Consider the following 22,213-nt stretch of genomic DNA (forward strand, 5'->3'; position numbering starts at 1 on the left):
AGAGAGAGAGAGAGAGAGAGAGAGAGAGAGAGAGAGAGAGACTGTAAGAAAGATAGAGGAGTGTCTATCTTTTTCATTTTATGGCTGTCAGAGCGCCTTGTGTCACTTAGTTGAAATGCCACCCTGATGCTTCTGCCCTTGGCCGAACTCAGTTGCAGTGTTTGTCAGCTTTGTAGCTCCGGTGAGTAGCTGCACAGTCACAAACAAGTACACATCTTGTCCTTTGCGCAAGGCTCTGGTTAGTGAATGCAGAGATGCATTTAGGCCCTTTTTTTGTCTCTCTGAAGAAATTCTGACCTCAAGATGTCCTGTGGCCCCCTGGTGCTTTCTGAGAGAGGTGATCTATTGTAGATATACCTGTGACCATGCAGAACAGTCAGTCAGGCAGAGGCTTGGCCTCCCAGGAGAATAGAAATAACAGAATCAGTTCTACTGGAGCTAAAGAAGGGATTGGCCAGCCAAGAGCATGCATGTGTGTCCAGCCTCCGTTGATTCTGCTGCTTGGACATGTGATGGAGTGGAAGGCCTATGGTGCAAACTGGAGGGATATGATTCAGGGACCAGTATGGCCATGGGCATTAGGCAAGTCATTTGACCTCTGTGACCCTAGATTTCTCACCAAGAAGGAAGAGGTCATGTTCCTTCCTTGCAGAGATGGGGAGAGGGGCGAACACTGCAGCAAATCCTTGGCATATAGACTTTGTTTCAATCTGTAACTGGTGCCATTGAACTTCATGTAGTGTTGGCTAAGCCTGAGACTTGAAGGCCATGGCCGCTGATACATTGGGGAGCCAGCTGTGTGAACAGGAGCTAGTCAGCTAACATCTGGTTCATAATTCCCTCTTCTTCAAGTGGGGACTGTGAAGAATGGGCCACTCCCACTTACCCAGATGGTACAGGGCTGGAGGAGAGGAAGGAAACCTCCGTGGCACCTGAAAAGCCTCCCACAGAAGTCATGGTTGCAAGACCCACGATGGCACTCTTCAATGGCACTTCAATTCTTGGGCTTCGGCAAACCCTGGCTTCAGTACTGCACACATGTCACTCAATTTAATTTTAATCTTCTTCTAACAGCTTTGCCAGCTGGGACCTATTTGCTGCTTAGTTTTTACGTTAGCTGTAACAAGGTACAAAGAGCTTAAGTCGCTTGCCCTAGGTTATATAGATAAGCTTGGGAGCAGAGAGAACACCTGAATATTCAAACCCAGCCAGGCAAATTTCAGAACCTAATGAATATTAGTTGCTATGTTTATATGAGTGTTGTATGGTTTGCTTTTCCAAGTTTCTGTCTATAAAGAGCATAGAGTAATCCTTTGAGGCTGTTAAGCTATGGTACCTCACGGAGCTGTTAATTAGCCCTTCCTACCTTCTGGGCATCTATCAAACATCTTAGGAACATATGTGCCTATGCTCAGGCACAGTCGGACCCATGGGCCAAGGATGGGTGGATTGATAGATGCATAGCTCATAAGCAGGGTACAGAAACATGCTCCAAAATAGAGATCAGAGTATGCATATTAAAAAAGGTCTCTAACACAGTCCTTGATGAACTCCCAGTACCAAACCTCTAGTGCAGTTCTTCATGGACTCCCGGTCCCAAGCCTCTAACACAGTCCTTGATGGGCTCCCAGTCCTGTTGGCGAGAGCACAACCACCTTGAGATGAGAAGTGTGGTCAGAGCAGCAGTGAAAGGTGAGCTTTGTCCTACCACAAATGTGATAAACGTCACTCACAGGGACAACATAGTCCTATGAGACTGCAGAGACTAACAGTCTTCCTGTGCAAACTTAAAAACAATAATCATTTGTTTTTATGAGTCTCTTTTATAAGCTTTTGGGTAATTAAATTTGGGTAGTTAAATATCTCAAGAAACAGAAAGTTATTTCCCAATAAAATTCCATTAAACTCAAGAAATTTACTGGGTTCGGTGGTGTCCGGTATAGTAGCTACTGACCACATGCAGTAATTCAAATTCACAGGCTCAGCTAAAGGCAGGCGTCAAGGCACAACCAAGGTATATGGAGAGGTGGCTGGAACCTCGGATGAGGGCCTAAGGAATCTCTCCACTTCCCAGACTTGAGCATCTCTTGTGTGTAATCATAGATGCTAGGATGAAGATGGTAATGACTGTTCTATTCGGAGCACAGAATTCTACAAGAACCAGACAAGGAGAGATAGCAGAGAGAATATCTGTCAGGGAATAACCTATCCAAGGAAAAGGAAAACCAAAGAAAATTTCATATTGACAAATAGCAGTCTTCAACTATTGAACTTAATTTTGAAAAATAACATATTCTCTGTAACTGAATTTCACAACTAATATTTATTGTTTTCTAAACACCATTGAAAAGCAAAGTTAAATAGATTTCATTAAAAAATTTTAATGTAACAAATCTCAAAAGCAGCCAGATGCAAATGTAATCATATGATAATTCTACTTATACAAAAGCCTGGCATCAGCAAAATTACTCCTATGATGATAGAAATCAGAACAGTGGTTGCCTGGGGGAGGGATGGAAGGCAAGGTTTGGGAGCTGGGAGGAACTACAAAGGATTCAGGAACAGTTTCTGAGGCGTTGATCTATCTGGATAGGACATTGGTTGCACAGGTGTATGCATTTGTCAGTACTTGTGGGACCATTTGAGTTCAGTGCGTTACACGGAAAGCAAATTACATCTCGGTTAAAATTATGTGCTGAATTGATAAGAGATGGACAGATTAGATAGGTAGGTGACAGAAGAAGGATGGATGGATGGATGAACTGACAGATGGATGGGTGGATGGATGGATGAATGGATGGACGGACAGATGGATGGATTAATGGATGAACAGGTGGATGGATGGATGGATGGATGGATGGATGGATGGATGGATGGATGGATGGCAGGCACAACCTAACTTGTTCTGGCTCCATGAATAATACTAAGAAAGTAACCATTGCCCCTTTTTCTGGTAGTGATCTGATCTCCATGAATCTTGTGCCACTGATAGGAAGGTTGGGGGTACACTTCCTGATTTGGTGTGGTGTGGAGGTAATTGGGTTGCTCTTGCTTTTCCCTGTGTTTGATTCTTTTTCAAGGTGGACAAACAAGAAGAATGTTTGTTAGAAGTTGAGAGGTGAAAGGATTCTTAAGTAAATTTCAATTTTACTGTCCCTTTGTCCTCATTTCCTCCTCTTCTTTGCTATATTATTATTTGCAACAAGAAACATGTATTAATTTATAATCTGTTTATAATCTGAAGTTCAAAAAGTCATCTTTCCTTGGCTGAGAGAGTATGGCTATCCATGAGTGCAATTCATGTGAATGCTTGGGTCTTCTATTCTGATCAGTCAACACTCTCCATCAGGTCCTGGGCGCTGTATCAGCAGCCATGGGATCTTAGTAAGTGCTGCCACCTCATTCATTGCCTATGGCCATGTACTGATGTACCTCATTGTGACACTAGAGACATGCTGTAATATCCTGAATTTGCTTAGGGGTCCTCTTCAGCTCTGTGTCCCTCTCAATGCCTCTTTTCTCTTGTCCGCAGATTCTTACTTAACCCTTGATGAACCGATGAACAACATCACCACATCCCTGGGGCAGACTGCCGAACTACACTGCAAAGTGTCTGGGAATCCGCCTCCCACAATCCGCTGGTTCAAGAACGATGCTCCTGTGGTCCAGGAACCTCGCAGAATCTCCTTCCGGGCAACCAACTATGGCTCTCGGTTGCGGATCAGAAACCTTGATACCACAGACACTGGTTACTTCCAGTGTGTGGCAACAAATGGCAAGAAAGTAGTTTCTACCACTGGAGTCCTGTTTGTCAAGTTTGGTAAGCAGCCTTCAACTGGTTTGGCCAGAGTTCATTGTGCCAGGACAGCCAGAGTCCATAAGGGCACTTACTGAAACCCACAGCTAGTGCCATTGTATTTAATTTAGAAATAAGTAATCCACAGACCAGTAGGGCGTTTCCATGGTCAGGAGGAATAGAGGAGGCCGCTTCTCTCTGACCTCACTTCCCCTACTAGGAACCCCTGTGCCGTGTTGCTCTCAGTACAGATAGTCCTCACCCTGAGGTGTTGGCAATGACAATGCCTGCCCATATGCAGTCACTAAGCTATTATTGTCTTTGCACTTGTCTATGCAGTGTTCAGACCCCGTGCTGCGGGAGTGAGTCACATTCTCACTGGGTATGCTGGGATTCCGGGATAGAGGTGGTTGAGGGGAAATGTAGTCAAAAGAGGGAATCCAAGAAAAATCAATACAGGTGGGAGCATTTGTTGTCATTGGTGGATGCATTCTTCCTCACCCTCCAGTTACCCAGACTGCATCTTTTGTTGTTCTTGTTTCTTTAGGGCCTGCTCCTACTGCAAGTCCAGGATCCTCGTAAGTACTCCGCATCTCTAAGCTCCGCCATTTCGAAGCATTTCTGTGTAGGTTTCTGGGCAGAGGCAATGTTGTCCTGTGCACGAGCCAGAAGACTGTGTTTCCAGATGCCGCTGCCTTTGCTTTCTCTCTGATGTGCAGCCCCACAGGAGACCAGCCCTGGCAGTAATCTCTAGTCTGGCAATCAGGAATCCGACTGATCAAAGCAAACCTCTTCCTACATTTACTATTTTTAAATGAAGCTAACAGTTAGCGGCAACAGTGGATTTGGTCAAATCAAACAAAAAAATGATGGAGTGCTGGCTTAGGGACTTTTCCTCCCGCTACCAGGGTCTGTTTTACATTCTGCAAGCATTTCTGATGCTGTGAATTATTGCACAGGGCAACATTAGCTGATCACTTTATTTTTTATTCCTTCCAAAGAACTCAGCAGCCAAAGTTCTAACTCACAAAGAGGAGGGGGAGCCCCATCTTGGATTGAGAATCCCCTGGCAGTTAGATTCCTTCCAAATCCCTTGATAATGGAGTTTAAGGATTCCATTTCTGTAAATGATGCTATTGTTGATGCGTTTATTATTCTGGTGGAGGGATTCTCATCTTTCACTCTAGAAACATCTACTTGAGGAGGTATTTTTTTTTTACTCCTTATGTATATTTTTATTTGGAGAGAAAGACCCATTTATTCAAACTTTGCAGGGAAACACACACACACACACACACACACACACACACACACACACACACACATGCCTTGCCTCTGTATTCTGCAGACTTATGGGCTAGAATTCACCGGTCTGCCGTAAGAGCCTCAGCATGCCTGGCTTGGACCACACCAGTATGAAAAGTAACAGCCACTTAGCCTGCTCTAATCCCCTCTGTGCCTCTTAATTACAGAGGGAGGTATTTTAGGGCATTGGTGTGTACCTGGAGGCCCAGTGGCCCACAATCCCATTAATAAAATAGGTACTGGGTAAAAATAAACATTGGCCTTCAGCCACACTGCTCTGCTGTTTCATCAGCCAGTTAAAGGCAACTGTGAAAGAGTCTTTAAAATCACCCAGTGCTAATTGCCTTCTACCTACCGCCATCTAAAACATGGCTTGATCTCAGAGCAATCGGAAGTTCGGCCACTCAGCCTCGCATCTCTTGAAGCTAACGTCTCCTTTTTTTAAAAGCTGTCCCACTAATTCCATTGTATATGGAATTCTTTTGAAGTCTTATTTAAACAAAGATTAAAACTTTTGTTACATGCCTTAAAACCACTTCCCACACGGGTCCCTTATTTGTTCGTATTAACCCGTGTTTCTAATGTGGCTGGTAATCGGGTCACAGGCGGCTTTTGTGGTTCACTAACTTTCCTTTGCTGTGCAGCCCAAGGCTGTTGATGTTCTGTCTGCTGCTTTTGCCTAAGAAAGATAGTTCTTTGTAATCCCAATGGTGTTTGATACTGACCTGTCCTCCTTTCTGTCCACATTGGCTTTTTCTTGATGGCCATCTTTCTGGTGAAGCCAGTATGTTGTGATTTAATTTTATACAGATAATCTAGCGACTTCGTGAGTATAGCTACCTGAAGAGGAGACTGAAGTTTATTAAAGATACCTACCCACAGCTAAAGGGATCTGAGATTTGTGTTTCATGTTTGCTGTCTGAGCACCCACTGAGTTTAGGTGGCACATGGTATCGATAGCTGCCATCCTTGCTTGGGTCATTTATGTTGATTCGCCTAAAAATCTTTAACCCAAGTTGACAACTTCACAGGGCCTTTTCCAGCTCAATCTCATTTTGGCATTCTTCGTTGTCATTTTGATGATTTTATTTTCTTTCCGTGGGATGTGCGAAGGTGTTTGTTGACACCAGAAGGTTATGTCCTCTTCCATCCGGCTCTGCTTTCTTCCCTTGAGGTCAGGATCTCTCGATGAACCCAAAGCTAGGCTGGTGACCAGCAAGGCCCAACGATTCTCCTGCCTTCTTTACCCCTGCCCCCTGTACTGGGGTTGCAATCACTTATAACCATACCTGACATTTTCTTTGACTTCAGAAGATTTGAACTCAGGTCCTCATGCTTCTACAGCAAGTGCTGTTACCCACTGAGCCTTCTACCCAGCTCCACTATTCTCCGAAAAACCCATAGTGTTGTCTCCTTTCTTAACTACCAGTGCTTACTCTGTCACTAGGAGTTCCCCAAACTAACTCCCAGACAGTGTGGTAGTCCCGCCTGTGCCCTCAGAGTCCCCAGAGATCAGGCAAACCCAGGCGTAGTCAGAAATAAACAGAATGGGAACTGTAGGGACATCGCAGCATTAATGGCCTTCTTGGAAATTTGCTTTTTCCCATAAATAGAAGTGGCATGCTGTTTACAAGTTTACTTGTAAGTAGCTCAGTCAGAGTCACTGAAAGTAAAACCAAATGAGCATCTGAGGCACTGTCCGAACATCCAGAACCTCACAAGTGTGAGATGCAGGAGACAGAACCCAGGGGAAGCCAGGACTGGAGACCTCAGCCCAGAAGCCCTCCAGTCAGAGGGACCAACCAATTCAGGTTTTCACAAAACACCTTCGGGATGCTAAGGGTGACTTGAGGGTTTTCGATGGCTCTGTTTATAACCTCAAACTTTAGCGCTACTATATTTGCTAGTCTCTAGACCACCCCAAGCAGTTACAAGCCCTGGAGCAAAGGCACAGCTGAGGCTCATACTGTCGGAGGCAGTAAAAGGTATAAATGAAGCCAGCATACCTGCCAAGTGATAATGCTCCTTCTACCACATTGACAAATACTCCTTCACACCCCAAAATAAAAAAAAAAATGTGTGAAAGATGGTTTTCTATAACTGAAAGGCCAGACTCTCAAAATTTACAATTTTAACACTATCTAGTACAAATAAGTATAATGCTCATGGGCTAGACACATATATAATGTGTATGATTTTATATGTTAGGTCTATAAAATTGTTTTTCCTCATTGTCCCACATGGACTCGCTTCACATAGGAATTTTATTTACTTCACATAGGAATTTTGGGGAATTTTATGTACCATGTTCAAACATAGACATGAGATCATATCTGAAAATCGTCATTATAGACTATGCTACTGATTTTATAATCTCATCATGCATGTTGGTCTTAAATGCACACATCATCTCAACATGTATAAATTAAAGAGTGTGGTCACGTGCCCCTCATCAGTGGGGATGAGGCAACTCTACAGTCATCAGGCAACTTTGTCATTGTGTATCTAAGAGCAAATTTACAGACCTCTAGATAATGCAAGTCAGTCACTTGAAATGACTTCTGATGGAATCAAGACACACAGAAAATTTTAAAAAATGCAAGAGGCTGCTGACAGCTTCACACAGCACATTTGTAATAAACATTTTAGGTGTCCGCTCTACATAATGATGAATGGTATATGTCCTCTATGACCTCTATGCATAGCTGAGACATTAGAGCAGTCTCATGCAGCTCTGGAAGCTAGAATTCTGATAGCAAGGCGTCTGTAGGTTTGGCTCATCCTGAGCGTTGCAAGGAAAGCTTTCTGTATTCTCCTGGGACTCACCAGTACTTGCTGACATCCATCAGCTCATGGACATGTTACTTGAGTTTGGGCTTGAAGCTCCATGGTGCTCTCCCAGCAGAGTTCTCCAAATAATCAATCCCCTTCTGTGAGAAGCAGCAGTAGCACCGTGCTAGGACTCACATTGTTGCTTTGATTGACCCTGCAAAGACCCAACTTTCATCTAAGATTGCATTCTGCATTTCGGGGGGATAGAGCCTCCTTTTTCTAATCTGTGGAGAGGGCACAGTTCAGTAGACAACTCTTAATATTGCAAAATCTTGCTCAGACATGTGATACGCTGTTTCTCCAAAACATGAAAACTTTCACAAGTAATGATTAGGATCTAATGAGAACCAAGATTATAGATGCTCTGATATTCAAAATGCTGTTTGCTGTGAAAAAAAAAATTACAGCCGCACAGAGAGGAAACGTGTGGCCAGGTGACTGGTTTTTCTTTTCTCCTGCTGAAATGCTTCCGTCAGTGCTGTCCTCTCCATATGTAAGACAGCATCTCCTGCCCTGACAGAAGCCCAACACCCACAGACTGCCCAGCACTGTCAACTTGGGTGGGGATGTGTTCCCTGGGACCAGAACCATGCTGATCTTATGAGCGACATTTAAGGTTCTGTTTATACCAGGCCAACCTGGAGTGCTGAGTCTCAAGGCACAGAAGGGCCCACGTGGACTCCTTACTTTTATTAAATTCATTTCATAATTCTTTTCTTTTATAATGTGGGCACAGGGTATGCTCGGACTTTCTCTGCCCCCTTCCTCTCTTTCTGCATAACCGTGTTGTTGATCACTTTAAAGTAAACACAACTCCGTGTTGGTATCGTCACAGTTGTGCAAACCTCGTTTCTACCTCACAATACCCGTACTTTGGTGTTAGGCTTATTTGACTTTAGCATAATAGTTTGGTATCCGACCACATTATAGCATCCAGTACTTCATTGCTTTTATGAGTGAATGATATTCCACTATGTAGTTAGATCACATTTTGTTTATTTCTTATTGGTGGACACGTGGGTTGGGTTACTTCTGATTTTTGCCTGTTCAGCATAAAGTCATGTGCAGGGTTTTGTTTTGTTTTCAGGGCATGTGGTGTGTGTTTTCAGCTTCTTGGGTATGTACCCAAAAGTGTAATTCTGGGAACATATGAAGATTGTGTGTTTAAACTTTGGCAGAATGGCAAAGCTGTTTTCTAAAGGAGCTGCAAAATTTTATATTAACAAACAAACAACAACAAAAAGGCAAAAGGATTTTAATTTCTCCACATGTTCTCTGACACTAATTTATAGTCTAAAATTTGTATCTGTCTATCTATAGATTATTTGTCGCTCTATCTATAATCTATCTATCATCTACCTATTTCTATCTATCTGTTCATCTATCTATCTATCTATCATTTATCTATCTGTCTGTCCGTCTACTATCTACTTCAGCCATCTTGGTGTCCACGGACCTTGACAGAACTTTAGTTTTCATTTTCCTAGAACTAGTGGTATTGAGTATCTTTTTTTATGTACTTAATGGACATTTATGTATCTTTGGGAAATGTCTCTTTAAAAATTCTTTGTAAATAGTTTGATAATTTAATCTTTTTATTCTTTGCCTACAAGGATTCTCCATATAGTCTACATATATATATATTCTTCTCAGATATAGGACTTCAGATGTCCCTGTCATTCTCTGCGTTATCCTTACCTTTTATTCGTAGTGTTTTTTAGAGTACATTAAAAAAATGACAAAATATAGTCCACTCTCAGATTTGGTCATTTACACTTTTGAGAAAACATTGCCTAACACAAGCTCCCAATTTTTTTCTTCTATCTTTCCTTCTTATGGTGTTAGTTCATAACTTCAGGTCTTACATTTAGATTTTGGTTTGTTTTGAGATGACTCTTGCATATGGTACGAGGAGTATAGAGTCATTCTCCATATCCATTCCAACAGTGCCAGTATCATTTTCTTACTAAAAAGACAATCTTTACCCTTTGTGCTCTTTAAACCTGTTGCCCATAAATATATGAGCTTATTTCTGTAATTTTACCCATTGATCTGTGCTTCTTGCCTGTATCAGTCTTATGGAATATACTTTACTACAGTTTTCATGGCATTTGTAGGGAGTTTTTAAGTCAGGAAATGAGTTCTCTGTACCAATCAGTGTTTCATTGGATAACAGAAACAGTAGAACATATGTAGATAGATGGTTGGTTGGTTAATTGATTGATTAGTAGATAGATAGATAGATAGATAGATAGATAGATAGATAGATAGATATAGATAGGTATTACAGAAAATTGACTTATGTGAACATGTGGCAAGTTCACAATCTATGAAGTAGAGTACTAAGGTGAGCTCGAGCCATAGGGCGCTCCTCTTGCTGCAATTCTCAGGTGGGAAACCTCAGTCTGCTCTTCCAGGCCCTGAAACTGACTGGGTCAGGTTCATCCAAATACCAAGGACACCCTCCAAAGTCAATCAGCAAGTCCTGTCAGAGCAATAGCTAGTCTAGGGTCTAAGTGAATAGTTAGGAACCAGACCTTGACAACGTGACAAATAACAATTGGCCATCGCATCTTCAATGTTGTTTTTTGTTCAAGACTTTTCCTGTGTTCTGGGTCCTTTTCACTTCTAGGTGTATCTTAAAATTAGTTTTATTAATAGTTATGAAAATCATGTGGAGTTTTGAAAAATACATTGACTATCAATCTTTAAATTGATTTGGAGAGTATTCCCCTCTAAACAGTGTTAAATCTTCTGTTCTCTGTACATGGGCATATCATTTCATTTATTTAATTACCCTACATAGTTTTTTAGACTTTGTTGTACAAATCTAGCTCCCTTTGTAGAAAAGTTATATTTCTTCATATTTAATTATTTTAATATTAGTACTATGGCATTGGTTTCATTTTTAGATTATCTATTCTACTCTATAGTTCATTTCTATAAACTCATCCTATGTCCTGTAGACTTAATGAGCTACAGACATGACCTTGATCCTTAGCTCTAGTGTGTCTGTGTATGTGCCTCTGTATCTGTGGCTCTATGTGTCTATGCGTGTCTGTGTGTCTGTGTGTCCATCTGTATGTGTTTATATCTGTGTGCATGAGTGTGTGTGGAATGTGTGTGTGTGTGTGTCTTTGTGTGGAATGTGTGTCCATCTGTGTGTGTTTATATCTGTGTGTGTGTGTTTATTCCCCAGGACTCTTCATCTATAGGATGATGTTATCTGCAGTGTCAGATTCTTGAGGTTCTTCCTCCTCACCGTGGATGCTTTTTATCTCTATTTCCCACCCATCGGCCCTAGCTGGACTTAACCATGCAGTGTGGAGTAGAAGTGGTGAGAGGTCAGACCCTCCATTGAATTTGATGCCAGCTATGGGTTTTACACAGATGCTCTGTATCGGGTTGAGGAAAAGTTGCCTCGTTATTCCTCTTTCCATGTGTGGTTTTCATTATGTGAAGATATTGAGCTTTGACGAATAATTTCTCTGTCTTCATTGAGATGATCATGGGATTCTGTTAGTTCTTCTTAGTGTGGTGTATTACATTGACTGATCAAACTGTCATTCATAGAACATATTCTACAATATGAAGGTCCCTTGTGTATATTACTGGATTCTATTTGCTTACATTCTTTTAAAATACTTAAATTATTTAATATATATAATATAAAATATAATATATATATAATATTTTATATATATATATATATATATATATATATATATATATATATATATATATATATATATTAGGGCTGGAGTGATGGCTCAGAGGTTAAGAGCACTGGCCATTCTTCCAGAGGTCCTGAGTTCAATCCCAGCAACCACATGGTGGCTCACAACCATCTATAATAATAAATAAACAAATCTTAAAAATACATATTTTGAGGCAAGTACAAATGGAAGTCAGAGAACAGTTTGCAGGAGTCAGTGTCCTTCTTCCACCACATGGGTCCTGGGAATCAAATTCCTTTTCCTACTGAGCCATCTCATCTACCCCTTTTGTTTTGTTTGCTGTCATTTTATTGGGGGTTTTGCTTTCTATGTTTATAAAGGGTATTAATCTCTAGCTTTCTTGTGATATCGTGGCATAGTTCTGATAGAAGCTTAATACAAAGCCCTTCAAATGAATTAGGAAGCATTTTTCTTGTTTGGCAAACCTACAAGGGAATTCTGTTGATTCATGCAGATGCTGATATAATTCACCCTGAAATTCCCTTGAAAAGTTTTAGTTACTAGTTCAACTTCTTCACTTATTATGCATATATTCTTTTCTTCCTAGTCGGTTTGGATAGTCTGTGTCTTCCATGAAGTTTGTTCATTCTGTTCAGATTTTCCAGGTTGTTGGCATATAGTTATTCACGTTATCATTCCCATGTTGTTCTTTTCATTTCTGTGACATTAGTAAATGGCATCTTTCATTTTATTCTTGATTTTAGTAGCTTGTATCATTTTTTTCAGTCAGAGTAGCTAGCCAAGTATTGGTTGGTCTTTTTTTTTTTAAAAAAAAAAACAAAAAACAAAAAACCAAAAACTAAATAATTCAAATGATGTAATACGACCGTTCTGGATATCTGCTTGCCTCCCTTGTGACATGGCTGTGTGGTGTCATTTTCATTTGTTCAGAGACTTCCCTGGACTGAGTGTGTACAGACTTTATTTTCCGTCAGTACAAGCACATAAGTCAGTACACTGTGAGCATGCTCTCTTGGTGAGTAGCCAGAGGGATCCTTAAAGCAGGGATTCTGCTACTGTTTGCCAAGGGTCCCCATGAGTGCATGGGGCCTGCTGCCTCCGGTACTCCAGCAGCTAACATTCGTGCTGTTGCTTCATGTTCTGCTGTTGTAGGGCCTCCCAAAGTGCCAGAAGGAAGAAACAGGAGTTTGTTTTACTGGTCATACACAGCTTCTCTCATGCAAGTACCCTTTCTCCCTATATCAGAGGGTTTAGAGGCTAGTGGACATCTCTTTGCTTCGACACCTTTCAGCTTTGTGCCCCCACTCTCGTTTCTCCCAGATGGGATTGGTACAGGCAAATGTGATCACTTTTTTCTCAACCAGTGTCATGTGACCAGGACTTCATCACTGTGAAACTGCATGGCTGGTCAGATGAAGACAAGCTTGTGAGCTGGACTTTCCAGAGTGTCCAGCAAATCAAGTCATGTCAGGTGTCAGGAGATGAGATTTCGGGGGCGTTCAAGACCAACTCTGCCTTCCCCGGTGACTGCCATTTCACAAGGTGGAGGTTAGGCTTTGGGGACATTCAAGACCCATTCTGCCTTCCCCAGTGACTGCCACTTCACAAGGCTATAAAGAATGTTGGAGAAGAGACCAGAGCAAGTTATACCATGGGACTCTGTGGCTAACAAAGCTCAGCTTTTGTGGCTTCTGTCTGCCCTCTCCTAACACGAGCGACCCTGGTGTGGCGCTCACCATACGCTTGGCCTTCTCTGCGTTGAAGGTGTGTGTGCTTCTTTTCTTTCATCCTCTGGGGTCTTGTTCAGTTCTGTGTGTTCAAAGGCTGTGCTGTCTGAAAAGTATTCATCATAGTTAGGGCTTCTATTGCTGTGATAAAACACCATGGGCAAAAGCAGCTTGGGAACGAAAGGGTTCATTTAGCTTACAACTCCCGGGTCACACTCCATCACTGATAGGCATTGGGGCTGGAGCTCAAAGGCAGGAAGGAACCTGGGGACAAGGGCTGAAACAGAGATCATGGAGGAGTGTTGCTCACTGGCTTGCTTCCCATTTCTTGTTCAGCCTCCTTTCTTATACAACTCAGAGTCTCCTACTCAGGAGTGGTGCTATAATAATTAGTCCTCCTATACTAATTATTAATCAAGAAAATATCTCAAAGAAGCAGGTTTTTTAATTGAGGTTTCCTCTTCTAAAATGTCTCCACCTTGTGTCAAGTTGACAAAAAGTTAACTAACACAGTATCTATGTCACCAGGATGTTGAAGATTAGATTAATTAACAAAATGCTCCATGTCAGAGCCTGGTGCGCATTAGGAGCTGAATAACGCTAGCTAACCTTATCATTGTCATCACTCCTGTTTGAACAAAGAAGTCAGCGTCCTCCTGTGGACAATCTGCCCTGCCATGACCCCCAGCTGAAGACCTTGAAACCTTTATTTCCTTTTCTCTCATCAGCTTTTGGCTGAAATCCCCTTCAATGAAAAAAAAAAAAGAGGCAATTAGCTTTTACTGATTTTTCCCCCCTCTCCTTTTATGTGTTTCCAAGTCCCAGGCATAGAGAAAAAGTAAAGCTGGGTGCTGGCCCACCCCAGGAAGTGATAATATAGCTTTCAACTCTAGATAAACTCAAGGAGATCTTTCAACACAGCTACTCAGGCAGTTGGGAGATGTGACGTCCTGTGGAGAGGAGACCAGGAAGTCACTCAGCAGCTGGGCCCGACCACAGAGGGACACCATTCCAGTGAAGCTGGCTAGCCATGGTGTCCTCATCAAAACCATCTTAGACTTTGCATTCCTCAGAGCAAGGACAGATGGTTGGAATGTGGGCAGATTAGACAAGAAGGATGTCCAATCCCAGGGGACAGGCCCAAGAGTACAGAAGGTTGAGAAGCCAGCCTCTTAGGTCACAGCCCACCCTTGTCACTCAGCAGCCTCTCCTGTATGAACAGGGTGTGGAAAGCTCCCATTCAAAGGACACTTGGAGCGATCACCTACCTCTGTGTGCTGGACACATCCAAAAAGAGAAAAACCCTTGCCTTCCAGCCAGGCAGATGTTTTCTGGAAGCTCGGCTTTGAGCTTCTTGCTCCTTGCATTAGCTGTGTCAGCGAGTGTGTGTTAAGCTGGGTAGTAGACAGCTCTGTGTTTCTAGCACACTCCTAGGGCTTGGTGGTGCCACTGGCTCACACACTTTGAGAAACAATCACTTGAGGAGATGTGTTTGAGTTCTAGCCTTTCTGTGTCACTAGCCAGTGACCTTAGGCAAAGAGCTTACCTTCTCTGGCACTGAGTTTCTATTTTGCTCACTGAAGAGCTTGGGCTCAATGTCTCCTAAGGTTTCTTCCAACTAAATTTGATACCTAATTGAAACTCAGTGTATTATTTCCTTTATTATTATAAAACCTCATCAAGATTCTGAGTTTCACGCTGTCAGCTCCTACGTTCTTTTTCTCCACTCTGGGATGTTAATAGTTCTCTTTTCTGTCATGAACATACATCCTGTCTATTCCAAACAAAACCCTATTCAGTTATATTGAGTCAGTAAGAAAATAATGGCCCCTAAGAGCAGACCCTGAGATTCTGAAGAGACTGCTAGACGAGGAGGCTAAAAACAAAAAAACTACTAGAAATTTGCTTCCTGAGACTCTCTGACTATACTTGGAAGCTGGAGTAGACACCAAGCTCCATTCTATGCCTGGGATAGACACAGAGCTCTGCTCTGTGCCAGGGAGGTGGGTAGATATGGAGCTCTGCTCTGTGCGGGGATAGACATGGAGCTCTGCCCTATGCTAGGGATAGAAACACAAAGCTCTGCGCTGTGCTAGACACCTGCATAAAGGTATCTGTATTGAAACTTCAAAAGCACAAACGTTCTTATTGCTAAGATAAAAATACCTGTCAAAAAGCAACTTAAAGGAGAAAGGGTTTATTCTGGCTTACAATTTGAGGGACTGTAGTCCACCATGGCTGTGGAGGTGTGATGCCAGGATTCTGAGGTGGGCGATCACATTCAGTTGGCAGCCAAACAGAAAAGAGACCTGAATGCTGGTGTTCAACTCGCTTTTTCCTTTTTGTGTAGTCCCGGATGCCAGCCCATGGGAGAATACCTCTTAATTTCAGGGTGAATCTTCCCTCCTCCGTTAGACCTGGGAAACACCATTGTGGACACATCCAGAGGTGTGTTTCCATGACGATTCTAAATTATAGTCAAGTGGACAAGATTAACTATCTTACTTGGCCTCATTGAAATCTAAAGACAGACATTAGCCATTCTCACTGTACAGATACAAAAGGGGATTACAGAGCTCACGCTGGTGTATCCCCTCCCCTTGTTGAAGGAAGTAATCAAGAATACATGCAAGAACTACATATTTGGTCATCTTAAGCATTTCATGGCTAAAAGAGCTTACAAGGCTACGATGATTTATATTCATGAAGCAATTTTAATGCAGGCAAGGAGGTGGACTTTAGGAATAGCAGGAAATAAATGTACAATGGAAGTTGCTCAGAGATCCTAGTGAGAGCATTTTGTCCTACCAAAACTGGGTCACATAGTACACCCTTTCTTGGCAGGTCTCAAACTTCATTGGCATAGATGTGAAAAACATGAATTCTGAGAAAGCCAAAGCCGGTTCATCGCTGAGGCCTTTTGTAGAGACCAATTCACAGATGTTCATGCCCAGCTTTATAGCAGACCTTAACCGAAACTCCAAGACTTCCCTGAAGCTACATGAAAATCATAAATCTATTCCTTCTTACTAAAGATTATCAATCACCTAATACCTCTTACCCTAAACCACTCACGTACAGAGTAGCATTCCTATGATAAATATAGATACTAAAATAAAGTTCATTACTTTATCTTTACTCCATAGTGACTGCCAATGATCACTGCTTCCAAAGTATAAATTGCAGTAGGTCAGGCCAACTGAGATTACCCAACACTGTTGGCCTCGCTTTTATATAAATTGGGAACCTGCTCTTAGAACTTGGAAAACAGTACAGCAACATAAATGCAAATTCTTGCCATTGGTGTTAGAAGTGCCCCAGGAATAATTTATTAGTTATCATGAGTCATTTCATCAGCCACCTAAAGAGCAGACCTAATATATTTATTGCCAATCTCCAGTGGCCCTACCCGCCACTCATTTTCTAAAACTAACAAATGTAAATTAGACTTTTCAAGAATACCTTAAAGCCACTAATACACATATATAGTACATGATACTTGATATAGCTATGTATTAAAAGGTGGTTGATAACTGACACACAATAGCTATACATTATTCCTAGCGTATTTCTGACCCCAATGGCAAGAATTTGCATTGGAGTCACTTTACTGTTTTATATGCCCTACATTCTTTTTTGTAACTCTTCAGTGTCCAGTGTATATTTTATAATGACAACACACCTTTTGATGCTAAATTTTTATCAGAAATAATTGCTACCATTGGCTTTAATAAGATTAGCTATTAAAAACACAGATCTGCCCAGTGGTGGTGGCACACTCCTTTAATCCCCGTACTCAGGAAACAGAGACAAATGGATTTCTGTAAGTTCGAAGCCAGCCTTGTCTACAGCCAGTGTTGTTACACAAATAAACCCTGTCTCAAAAAAACAAAACAAAACAAAAACACCGATGAATTCACTTTAAATACAAAGTTTTCTAGTAACTAATAAAACTGCTTTATCATTTTTTGTGTTGATTTGACTTTGAACCACAATTTATTAGTTTCAACTACATCTATCCAAATTAAGTAAATGTGCTAAATCTTAAAGCAACTTAGTACCATTTATATCAAATTCAGAGGTATAGTGCAAAAATTGAAGAGCAGTACTCAATTTATTGATATCAATAAATCATTCTTCAAAATTTTTCTTGTAGTTTTTGTAGCCAGTTCGCAAAGTACTGTCAGTTACAGTTAATATCTGCAGAATAATTCCCACTAAATATGCAAATTCAGCAACTGTAGATGTGTATTGCAAAAAGCCACAGTAGAACATACCTTCTGCACCTGCTTTGCTAGATCACAGTGAGTTTCCCCTTCCATGGAATCTGTGAGGTCAGCTGGTCATACAGTGTGGTAGCCGTGACAGTGTGTTACAGGGTGGCAACAGCAAGAACCTGTGCCATCTAATCTCTGGTTCTTGATTACTCAAGCAGTGTTGGGCATGGATTCCCTCTCATGGAGTGGGTCATATGTCAGATCAGACATTGGTTGGCTACTCCCCCAAGTTCTAGAGCACAGATATTTTCAATACATATCTAAAGAAGGTCAAAAAGATCTGAAGCCCATTGGTATTGGCTTAGTAAATTCCACTACGTCTAGATGTTGGCCTAGTGGCTGGAGTACTATGTGTCAGAGTCTAAGTTTCTGTCATATGAAACTGAAATTCTTTGATAGATATAAAAGATGAAACAGTGCCCAGTCTACAAGTTCAATTTCACAGGCCATAAATTAACATTTCTCATGAATTTGCAATTTCCTTATGGTAAAATATAACCTGAACTACTAATATGCCAACTTCTTTAATAGCTCACATCTCATCTAAAAAACTATGCACAATTTTTAAAATTTCAAATCAGTTGACACTTGATTTTGCAAGAATGACTTAATGGTCTATCTGTGAGTAAAGCAGTATTCTTTTCTTATCATTCGTCTGTTTGAAAAATGGCTTTACAGGGGCTCAAGTTATAGGCTATACATAAAGCCCTGGGTTCTGTCTCCAGCATGACTAAAGCACTCCTTAGAAAGGGGCTGTGAGCTCATCTTCAGCTGCATAGCAAGTTCAAGGCCAGTCTGGGATGCACGAGACTCCATACCGCTCCCCATTGTTCTTAAAACTGTTTACACTTACATGCCCAGATTATATTTAAATTGAATGCAAATGTTTTTCCTCTAGGGCATTTAATTCTGGTTTCAGAAGATCAATTTCATCCTTTTTCTGACTACTGCTAGGGAACATTTAAAGAACAAAACTACTTACGTCGTTACTGGAAACGCTTCTTCAATATCCTTCGCTTTATTATTTTTAGTTTAGCTTTTATTTAAATATAGCAAACAAGATTTATATGTGTGGCCCTGCTCAGTTGACATTCATCATGAATTTTGTGGCATACTTTATTCCAAATTCTTTTTTTCCAACACAGCTCTGCCCCACAGAGACTTCCCTTAGTTAAAACACTACAGAACTCATGACTCCTCCAGAAGACTACGTGTTTGAATCAGCTTTCTGTCCAGGGCTAAAAATAGACATTCAGAAAACAGGAGTGATAGTCTGACAGGATTTCAAAGCAGTATTCAGCAGGCTCCATTTCCTCTTGAATTAAACACACATATGTGTGCTCTCACACACAGGCACATACGATTGTTTGGGTGACCATCCAGATTAAAGAGAAGGGGTAAATTGCAAAGAGAAACACACAAGGTTGCAAAGTAAAATGTTATTCTTTTAGATTAAGGTTCATTTCAAAATAGCCTACTGGCGCGGCTAGCAGATCCTGGGGGTTTCTGACAGTGGCCGAAGCAGCCCCGTTCATAAGCCTGGAGTTAGCATCACAAAAGAGCCCATCTCTAGTGCTAAGTAGTTCTGTTACCTGACTTTTGAGAGAAATCCTGCTCATTGTATCATTATTATAGATAATACACATAAAATTAGTCATTTTGACTATTTCCCATGGCACAGCTCATTGGCAAGCAGGCTTTAACTATCTGATTGCTGAACCATATTTTTAGCCCAGGAAAAAAACCGATCTCCACTTAGTAGATTCTTCCCTCTCCTCACCAAACACTAGCCAGCTTTCTCTCTCTAGGTTTGCCTATTTTTGACACAGTAAAACCGGCCGTGGAGCTGGAGGTGGCAGTGAGAAGGGGTTCCCTCCCGTTGTGTGCCAGGGGCCCAGTCAGAAGGAAATGTCCTTCTCCCTCTCACCTGCCACACTGTCCTTCCCATCTCATACCGTGTGTTCGTCCACCACTTAGGTCGTGATGCAAGACCCTTTCTTTGTAACATTTGTGCCCCTCCCTCTCCCTGCAATGAGGGCAGCGGGTTAATAATACCCAAGCCCCCGGGAAGTGCCTAGAGGGTGGGGCCAGACCCTGGCTAAGAGTGGAGGACCTTGGGAGAGAGGTCTTTTCTATAGTGATAGCATCGACTCAATGATTGTCCAGGCCGAATGACACAGGACATCCCCAGAGCAGGGTCCCTGGTCCACAGCAAGCCTTTCAAAGAGGTTTCTGTTTCGCTCCTCTTAGGGCTCTGCTTTCCATGGTTTCTCTTTACAACGTGGTATGCGGATGGTCACAGTGTTTCTTTTGGTTCTTGTTTGCTGAGGGAATAGGACCTTTCTCCAAGGAAAGAGGTTCGGATGCAGAGCCTGGATCAATCCTGTCAGTTCTTACGACCACCAGGGACCCCACGGTGATCTTAATCAATTATCTTAGGCTGACCTTGGTTTGGGCAGCCTGTGCTCCTGCTCTGATTTCTCCACGAGGCAAAGGGAATTATGTATGTGAATGTGAGGTGGGATGCTGTTAACAGGGGCCAACATATATATGTTTATGGAGAGGGAAGGACCAAGGCCTCAAAGTCAGGTGTTGACAGAAGCCATGTTAGTGTTTGAAATAGTACTTTATCCCAGGGATTTAAAAAAACAAATACAACGCATTGGCAGGTCCCACAGGCCTGCCAAGGAATAGGAGCCAGAATGACCTGTTCTTTTCATACCAGGAATCTTGGGGGTTGTGGGTTGTGGTGCCATGTTTGTGATCGAGGCCCTAAATGTCCTCTTGGTATATAGCTAGGGGTTAGAGGGACTTGGGGTGTGGTGCCCACCTGAAAGTCAGAAATAAACCAAGTCTAGATCTTAGATTTCTACACACACCCTGGCTTCCTCTGAGAGTCAAGGCTTTCCCAGATGTGAATTCATAAGATGGCCTCAGTATGTGTGCTAAGGAGACAGTATCAGCATCATTTAAGACAGCACATAGTTAAAGAGTGTGTTCCACGCCTTCTTACCCACTCAGAAGTGCCGCAGACCAGGTCCAGTCCAGCCCTGCACCCATGTGGCTCAGCCTGCCTCCTTTAGGCAACTCTATGTGTTCAAGGTTTGTAAAGCTTTCTGGGTTAAAGTGAGCAGCAAAGCAGGGGAACCCTGAGAAAATACTGTTTGCTATCCTCAGCCAGCCTGGGGTTCCCAAGCCACTCCTCTGATGGTCCTTCCCTCTCCAACGGCCCCCTGTGCTTTTCTCATTCTCTTTATGGGAAATGGGCTTATGATGCTATTGAGGCCCAGGAGACCCTCTGCAACCCCGTATGGAAAGTCTCATCCAGTTGAGACAGAACCGTATGTTTATCAACTCCAGGCTCTAGAAACTGGACTTGCTGAGTCTACAAACTCACCCCCAGTTTCCCCACCGTGAACATTCACACTGGAGATCCCCCACTTCAGTGGAAGTGCTTGGCTTACATGGAAATGCTTGGCTCGGTGGAAGAGTACTTGGCTTAGTACTCTCGAAGACATTCGACAGTCATCCCACAGCTTAGACATTGCAGCTCCACAGAGGGTTGCATGACAGAAAGTTCAGTGCAGTTGGATTGTCTGAAGATGGATCAGCCTGCCATCTGAACACTATTAAAAAAGCTCACATTGGCGAATGATGGAGTCTCTTTAAAGAGATCAGAAGGATGGCCTCCAATGAGTTGTCCCATGAGGAATGAGCCATTCCTAGAGGACTCACGGGGCGTGCAGGAATGGGAGGCATACTTTGGGATGAAAATGTTGTGTCAGAGTAGAGAGCCCTCCTCTGTAGCCCTGCCCCTAGGCTGGCTCCCTTCTCTAGAAGTCGGGATAAGAGGTCTGGTTCTGTCAGTGCCTGCTGCCTAACCGGTGCAGGACAGCCATCTTCAGTGCCAGGACCCGGCTGCAGGAAGGTGAGGCACACCAGCTCTCCTTGCTTGTTCAGTGGCCAGCCTTCCCTTAGTTCTGGTCTTTTGCTGTCGATGTGGTTGATTTGTTTTATAGCTTGACAGATGAAACCCAGGCCTCGCGCATGCTAGACAGGCACTCTCCCGCCGAGCGCATCTCCAGCATCCATCCTTCTGTGGACAAGAACAGCTTGCCTTCCTGAAGGTGGAAGGGAAGCTGCTACCTTGTCAGTCTTGGTCAAGTAAGAGTGACTGCGTGACCAAGCTGGCCCCTGTGGGAGACTTAAGTAAGGATCCAGCCTTTGCCCCTAAAGCCCCCATTCAGGTATTAGAACCCATAAACGCCATAAATCCCACATTTGACCCTTTTGGATACTGCTAGATAAAATAGATAGTCACTAGTTGGAGAATTAAATGTAGTTCAGGGAGCTCGAGGTCAAGGGGGCAGAGCGCGTGCGTGGGTTTCCGGATAAGGCTGGACTTGAACTGGGCTCCAAAGATAGAAAGAATTAGGTGGAGAATGCAATGCTCCCCACAGTGGTGATTCACACTTCCAATCCCACACTCAGAAGACGAGGCAACAGGACCATGATTAAGGCCTGTCTGGGCTATCCAGATCATATCTTTAAAAAGAGTAATAATAATAATAAACAATG

The 22,213-nt window shown here is 42.5% G+C and overlaps 1 protein-coding gene across 1 annotated transcript in view; it reads left to right on the plus strand.

The window, feature by feature from the left end:
* The window catches only part of Ror1 (receptor tyrosine kinase like orphan receptor 1), a 351,964-nt gene that overhangs the window by 243,991 nt on the left and 85,760 nt on the right, over positions 1-22,213 (plus strand). The window contains exons 3-4 of the mRNA XM_005353459.2: positions 3,533-3,820; positions 4,344-4,374. Of these exons, the coding sequence (XP_005353516.1) occupies positions 3,533-3,820; positions 4,344-4,374 (319 nt within the window). The remainder of the gene's footprint in view (positions 1-3,532; positions 3,821-4,343; positions 4,375-22,213) is intronic.

The sequence above is a fragment of the Microtus ochrogaster genome, chromosome 10 (genome assembly GCF_000317375.1).
Source record: "Microtus ochrogaster isolate Prairie Vole_2 chromosome 10, MicOch1.0, whole genome shotgun sequence".
Classification (NCBI taxonomy): Eukaryota; Metazoa; Chordata; class Mammalia; order Rodentia; family Cricetidae; genus Microtus; species Microtus ochrogaster.